Source organism: Nestor notabilis, unplaced genomic scaffold (assembly GCF_000696875.1).
Source record: "Nestor notabilis isolate BGI_N333 unplaced genomic scaffold, ASM69687v1 scaffold27954, whole genome shotgun sequence".
NCBI classification, from domain to species: domain Eukaryota; kingdom Metazoa; phylum Chordata; class Aves; order Psittaciformes; family Psittacidae; genus Nestor; species Nestor notabilis.
In genome coordinates this window covers 21,235-28,058 of record NW_009925570.1, presented here as the reverse complement: position 1 = coordinate 28,058, position 6,824 = coordinate 21,235, and the positions used below count along the sequence as shown (strand labels likewise).

General features: G+C 40.3%; 1 protein-coding gene across 1 annotated transcript; it reads left to right on the top strand.

The window, feature by feature from the left end:
• The first annotated feature begins 2,446 nt into the window (after positions 1–2,446).
• On the top strand, positions 2,447–6,123 carry RBM12B (RNA binding motif protein 12B). The gene is made up of 2 exons (XM_010013130.1): positions 2,447–2,678; positions 3,404–6,123. The coding sequence occupies exon 2, from the start codon at positions 3,432–3,434 to the stop codon at positions 5,514–5,516; it is 2,085 nt and encodes a 694-aa protein (XP_010011432.1). The 5' UTR covers positions 2,447–2,678; positions 3,404–3,431; the 3' UTR covers positions 5,517–6,123.
• Positions 6,124–6,824: the final 701 nt, after the last annotated feature.

The following is a 6,824-nucleotide window of genomic DNA, read 5'->3' as shown; positions in this document are numbered from 1 at the left end:
GTAGGGGCCGCTGCGGGCGTCTCGCTGGCTTTCTCTAGCTCGCAGCGCTCGGAGCGGACCGTGCTTACTCCGGCCGTGTAGCGGGCCCCGCAGCGGAGCTCACATGCATCTTCCTTCAGCCATGTAAAAGCTGTCGCTAGCAACAGCTTACTTCGACTGTTAAGGCTTATTTTGAAGAGTATTAAGATAAGAATTGGTTCTCTGAACCACCAGTTATTCTCATATTGGTCCAGCTGTATACTTGGGGTAGTTCTGTGAGTGTTGTAGCTTGTGTGCTCACTGCATGCAGGCTATGTAATCTCTCTACGTCATGGCGAAAACACTACTCTAGTGCAGGCTTAGTTTCCTACAGTGATTACAAGATGCAGTTTTTTTCTAGTGGAGTTTTAATTTGGAATTTGCTGAGGATGTAGAGGTATAGTACTGTTTTCTAGTTAATTCGATTAAAATACAAGATTTCTTAGAACAGCATGCACACTTATGTGCTTTTAAATCGGTGGCATGAAGTTGTCATTTATTATTTAAATCCTTGGTCTCTGAGGCCCTTGCACAGTTAATGAATTGGGCTTAGTTTTGTGTGGCGCTTTCATCCCAAAAGTTACTCTTTAAGTTTAAATTTTTAATTTTAAATTGCTGGATGGCTTGTTTGCACTTTCTACCAATGCTTGATTGTTAGTATACAGTCAGTAAAAGCTTCTTGTTTGAACCTGCATTTCTGTTTGTGGACTTCTTAAATATGGCATCTGGAATTGCTGTGTCTAGTTTTCACCACTGAAGGTCGTATGTTGTATCCATGGCACATCGTGGAGAACTTGCTGTTTATCACGGAAGAAATACTGAGATCTGTTCTGAATGCTGCTTAAAAATTGGGATAAGAATACAGAGTTGTGAAATTCAGAAATACGACAGATTAAATGCATCATGAAGTAGCAGGGCAGCGGATTTGATTTTTCAAGACACGAAGGTCCTGTAAGAAAATTCAGCCCCTGAATTCTCCTTGCTTTTTGGCATTGTCGTCACATCCGTTGAGAAGATACATTATAAAGTGTACTGGGTCTGGCTGGGATGGAGTTAACGTTCTTCATAGTGGCCCGTATGGTTCTGTGGCTTGGATTTGTGGCTAAAAGTGTTGGCCACACATCGGTGCTTTTGCTATGGCTGAACAGTGCTTCCACAGTGTCAAGGCTTGCTTTTTTCCCTACTCTGCCACCCTGGCAAGTATGCTGGGAGGGGACACAGCCAGGACAGCTGACCCAAACTGACCAGAGGGATATTCCGTACCATATAATATCGTGCTCAGTAACAAAAACTGAGGGAGAGGAAGAAGAAGATTTTTGTTTGATCATTTTGGGTTTTTCTGTGGGAGACTTTTTTACTGGCTTCCAAGGTGCTTGTTATTCGGAAGCAGGGTGGAGATCACTCAGCCTGTGGGAGGTAGTGAGTGATTTCCTTTGCTTTACTTTTTTTTTTTATCTTCACTGGTTATAAACTGTCTTCATCTTGACCCACAAGTTTTCTTGACTTTGTTCTATTCCCCATCCTGCTGGTAGGGATAAGGAGCGAACAATCAGCTGTGTGGGTGCTTGGTTGCTGGCCAGGGTCAACCCACCACAGAAATAGAACAGATGATCTTTAGTGAAGTTACTGAATGACCAGGTTTTTGTCAGTTCATTGTCTTTACAACGTGCTGATGTAGAAGTGATGTAGAATTCATTAGTTACAGAAGTTGGGCTTTGCTTTTGTTTTGCAAAACACTCAGGTGGAGTGATAGTTACTATTTTCAGTAGATAACTTGGCATCAGGATCTAGTGCTTTACGTTTGTTATTGAGCAGGGAGTTTAGTTTGTACACTGGATAGTGACAAACACTTGTTATTGGAGTGCTGGGATCTTGCTGTTTTGGTTTTGTTTTGTTGGTTTTTTTTAAGGATGTAATCATTTGGCACAGAAACTTGTGTTTGAGAGTGCGGTGCTGTGTTGTGTGGTGTTAAAAATCAGGATAGGTTTAAGTTGGTGTTACTAAAGTGATTCTTGTTCTTATGTTTGATAGGCAGTAAACAGATAGGGAAAATATTGAAATTTGCTTTGCAGTTGAAGTATTCCCTGAAGTTCCTTCTTGTTGGATATGTTTGGTTTTTTTTGTTTGATTGTCTCTGCTGTGTTTGTTAAGTGCAGTGCTGGGCTGGTGAGTAGCATACTCTTGTTGTGAACTTTGAAAGCAGGTGGATTTCAGAAGAATGGTCACATCCTGTAATCTTGAGGTGGACTTTACGCATCTTCCAAGGACTGGAAATAACTGAATTGAGAGTTTTTCCCTCGATATACTGTCTGTTTCATTTCAACAGTTCAGTGTCACACAATTGATGACCAAGTAATTTCATCGTGTTCTCATCATTTCCACAAGTCAACTTAAATTTTGAATTTTTTTTGCTTCTAAACTGGAAACACAAAGATGCAGTGCATAGCATCTTGGGACGTGGAAGGAGTTCTTCGTAGCATCCCACATTGTGGGTTCATTACATGCTTGGCTGTAATATTAGCCACAGTTAAGGATGAGCTGCAGCAGTGTAGCACAGTATATGAAGCAAAGTACAGATATCAGCCATTAATTATGTTTCATTTTCTTTCCACAGTTAAGTTGATTTTACAGAATTTATCAGGTCTTCAAAGCAGAAACAGGTAAGCTGCCAAAAGCTTAACACTTCTCACTGAGTATTGTGACAAGATCGTACACAGCCTTTTTTTTCTCGCAGGCTTGTGTCTGGGAGCTAGGATATGCTCTCCTGAGGACATATGGCTGCTGCAGTTAGTACTCTGACTACGTGAAAGAGGCAACACTTTTGAACGCAGAGAAAACATATGTTGTTGAACAGAACTGATCACTGGGTAGAGCAACTTGTCAAAGCAGTAAAGTCATGACTGTTCGTGAATTACTTCATTTTCCAGTGATGCAATTATCCTTTTTTCTTTCTCCTTTTATCGTCTAGTGTTTTCTGTGTTACGATCACAAGTGTCCTGTTTATAAAAGTAAACAGGATTTTTTTTGTTCCTTAGGACTGGGCAGAGATTTCGGGCATACAGTAACTATGCTGTGAAAGACTTCAGGTGTTCTTTAGGTATCGTGGATGGCGAGGAGTGGCTTAGGTGGATTTTGTTGCCCCTAGGATAGTGAATATTGATAGACTTGTGCCCATGTGCTGGTGGAGTAGCTAATTGTTCTGACTAATCAACTTCCAGTGAATCTTGTTTTAATCTTGGTTTTGTGAACTTGTGGGTTTTTTGATACCTTCTCTCTCAATTGAGACAAGGACATTCATTAAAAAGGCTCTAGCTTCTTAAGTGTTAAGATACTGTAATAGCTGAGTACTAAAGACGTGCTATCATGTGTACCTTTTTGTCTGCAGGTGATTTTTGCTGTGGGTTGAGCTCAGCATGGCTGTAGTCATCCGTTTACAGGGGCTTCCTGTTGTTGCGGGTCCTGCAGATATTCGTCGTTTCTTCTTGGGATTGAATATTCCTGATGGAGGTGTGCATATTATTGGAGGAGAGATTGGGGAGGCTTTTATTATATTTGCAACAGACGAAGATGCACGGCGTGCCATGAGCTGTTCAGGAGGGTTTATCAAGGACTCACGCATAGAGCTGTTTCTCAGCAGCAAGGCAGAGATGCAGAATACCATAGAAATGAGCCGGAAACGATTTGACCGTGGGGGACGAGAAAATATGGCTGGCTCTAGAAGAACAGGTACTAACGGTTCTGGTGCTGGTGTTGGAGACATGTCACATTTAGTCGCTCCTTTTCCAAAAGGAATGAATAAACCTGGTTATGGTCCTCCAGATCACCCGGAGGCTGGTTTCCATGCCAATGGTGCAAGGCATGGTAATATAGGTATGCCTAAATCAAACTATCAGTCAAGAAAGGCATGTCATCCCTTTAACCCAGATGATCTTTACTTATTTCTACGTGGTATACCTTACTCTGCAACAGAAGATGAAGTACGTGCTTTCCTTTCTGGGCTACATGTGGATGGAGTGATTATGATAAAGCATCGCAATGGCTTAAACAATGGTGATTGCTTGGTAAAATTTGCTACACCGGGTGATGCCTTAGAAGGACTTAAACGTCACAGACAGTACATGGGTCAGAGGTTCATAGAAATTAGCCCCTCTACAGAGGAACGGTGGATTGAATATGGTGGGAGGGTGGACATGCCAAATGAAATAGATGACTTTTTCTGTGAAGACCATTCTCCAAGAAGTTCAAGCTACATGCATTCAAGGAAGCGTTCTCATTCACGATCACCAAGGAGACAAAGAACACGTTCTCGTTCATCTCCCAACCAGGAATATTACATACACTTAAGAAATCTATCTACTAGTCTGGAGAAGAGAGACTTGAGAGATTTTTTTCCTGACCTGGATATATGCAGCCAACAGATCAAGCTTCTAACAGATAAGCATCAGAGGAGGACTAGAGATGCCTTTGTGATGTTAAGGAGTGAGAGAGATTATCAGGCTGCTTTGGAATATCACAGAAAGGTTCTTCTCAATCGTCCTGTATACATTTTTCCAATTTCGAGAAAGTCAATGTTGAAAATAATTGACTCTTGTGAGAGGAAAAGATCACAGGAGAGAGATCATCTTGGACAGGCCATACCAGAAAAAGGTTACCGGGAAGGTCATTCCGGCCCTAAGACATGTGTTTATGTAAGGAATTTTCCATTTGATGTGTCAAAAATTGAAGTGCAAAAGTTCTTCGCGAGATTTGATATTGATGAAGATGATATTTACTTGCTGTATGATGACAAAGGAGTTGGGCTGGGAGAAGCATTAGTGAAGTTTAAATCTGAAGAACAAGCCATGAAAGCAGAAAACTTAAATCGTCGAAGATTCTTGGGAACAGAGGTATTAATAAGACTTATATCTGAAGACCAGATGCAGAAGTTTGGTGTAAGTGTACCGTTGTCCGTACCAAATGAAATGCAGGGTAATTCACGTCCGTATGATAGAGGTCCAGTTGGCTCACCATCTGGGCCACCACAAGGGCCACCCATGCATTCATTTGGTCCCCCTGGAAACTTCAGGCATCCTTCTGACTTTAGGCACCCCCCTGAGGACTTCATGTGCCCTCCTAAGGATTTTAGAGGTCCGCCACCCCTCATGGATTTCGGTGGTGACAGTGAACCTTTTGGCAGAATGGAGTTTGGGAATAATAAAATGGGAGGTTTTCCTGAAGGAAGATTTATGCCAGATCAAAATTTCAGTGGTGGTTCTGAGCGTGTTGTCCCTATTCGATTGAAAAATTTACCTTTTAAAGCTACTCCTAATGAGATTCTGGATTTTTTCTATGGCTACAGAGTGATCCCGGAGTCAGTTTCTGTACAGTACAATGAACAAGGATTACCTTCGGGTGATGCCATTGTTGCTATGACAAATTATGAGGAAGCTATGGCTGCTATTAATGAACTGAATGACAGGCCAATTGGTCAACGGAAAGTTAAGTTGAGCTTGCTGTAAAGGAGGAAAAGATGCTCTAGAATAAGACATTCTAGATTTGACAGTATTGACAGTTATTTTAACTTTTTTTTAATTACTGGAAGATGCAGAAGAAAACAGTTTCTATCAATGGTTGTAAATATCTAGTTCAGTTGTTCAGCTCTTGGTTGAAATATTTGTATGGTTAAGATATGAGAACTGTATTGTGCCTATTTCTTGTAGCAGAGAAGAGCCCAGAAATTCAGGAGGACATTGAATGTCTTACATCAAGGTATAAAGGCATGGAGTTGTAATGTTTTGGGTTTGGTTTTTTTTCCAGTTTGCTTTAATTCTGTGTCCCATTACTTTGCATTAAATAAAAATTTAAGTGCTGGTTCATTGACCACACAAACGGTTCAAACAGAACAACTCCAGTGCTACCTGCATTAGTAACTAACACTTCGTACTGAGGTTAGCTTTCTGAAATTAAAAAATGACTTTTTTTTTTTCTTTGTGTAAACTGTTCAGGTTGTGTTTGGTTTCATGTGTTTGCAGGCATTCCTATTAAAAGAAGACAAAAGAGCTTCCTGTTCACATTAGCTGGCTTTGCAACTTTTTTTTTTTAATAAAAACAGAAATTGCCATTAAATGTGTCTCTTATATTTAAAACTTGGGTAGGTAATGATCTTAATTATTATGCTCAGCATATATGAGCCTTGGTGATAATGGTGCTGGCTGTCTCATCGGGAAGAAGTGAACTATTACAGTTTGTCAACACACCACTGAGCAGATAGTTCAGAGTACAAAACCTGTGGTAATCAGTTGGATAGGCTTTCTTGTTCTCCTTGCTCACTGTAGTTCTTGAAACAGAAAATGAATGTTGGAATTGGATCAAGAATTCTGACTTCAGTGGTCTTTGTTTTATTTCCACATGCTCATAATATTAATATTAACTTGCTAATGATGTCTGGATGCATTCCAGGTCAATCTCTTATTAGTTTTAACTAACATCTGTCACTGGCAACCACGCTGACAGCCAACTACCTTATTTTCTTGCATAAGAAAATAAATATTTATTTCAGTACTTAGAATGCTCCTACTGCTTTGGTACCAGCAAATTTAAATTTTAGAAAGAAATAAAAGCCTGTGTGAGGATAAACTGCATCTTCAAAATTCAAGCTTAGTAGGAAACTGGTTGTGTGGATAAGGACTTAGTTGACAGTCGTGTAAGATAGTACCTGGAGTACCAAAGAATTTAATTTTAGTCCCCCTTGAACTAAGACAACAAAGTCGCAACTTGGTGATGAAAACTTGTTTTAACCTTTGCTCAGGCAATACTGAAACAAAAAA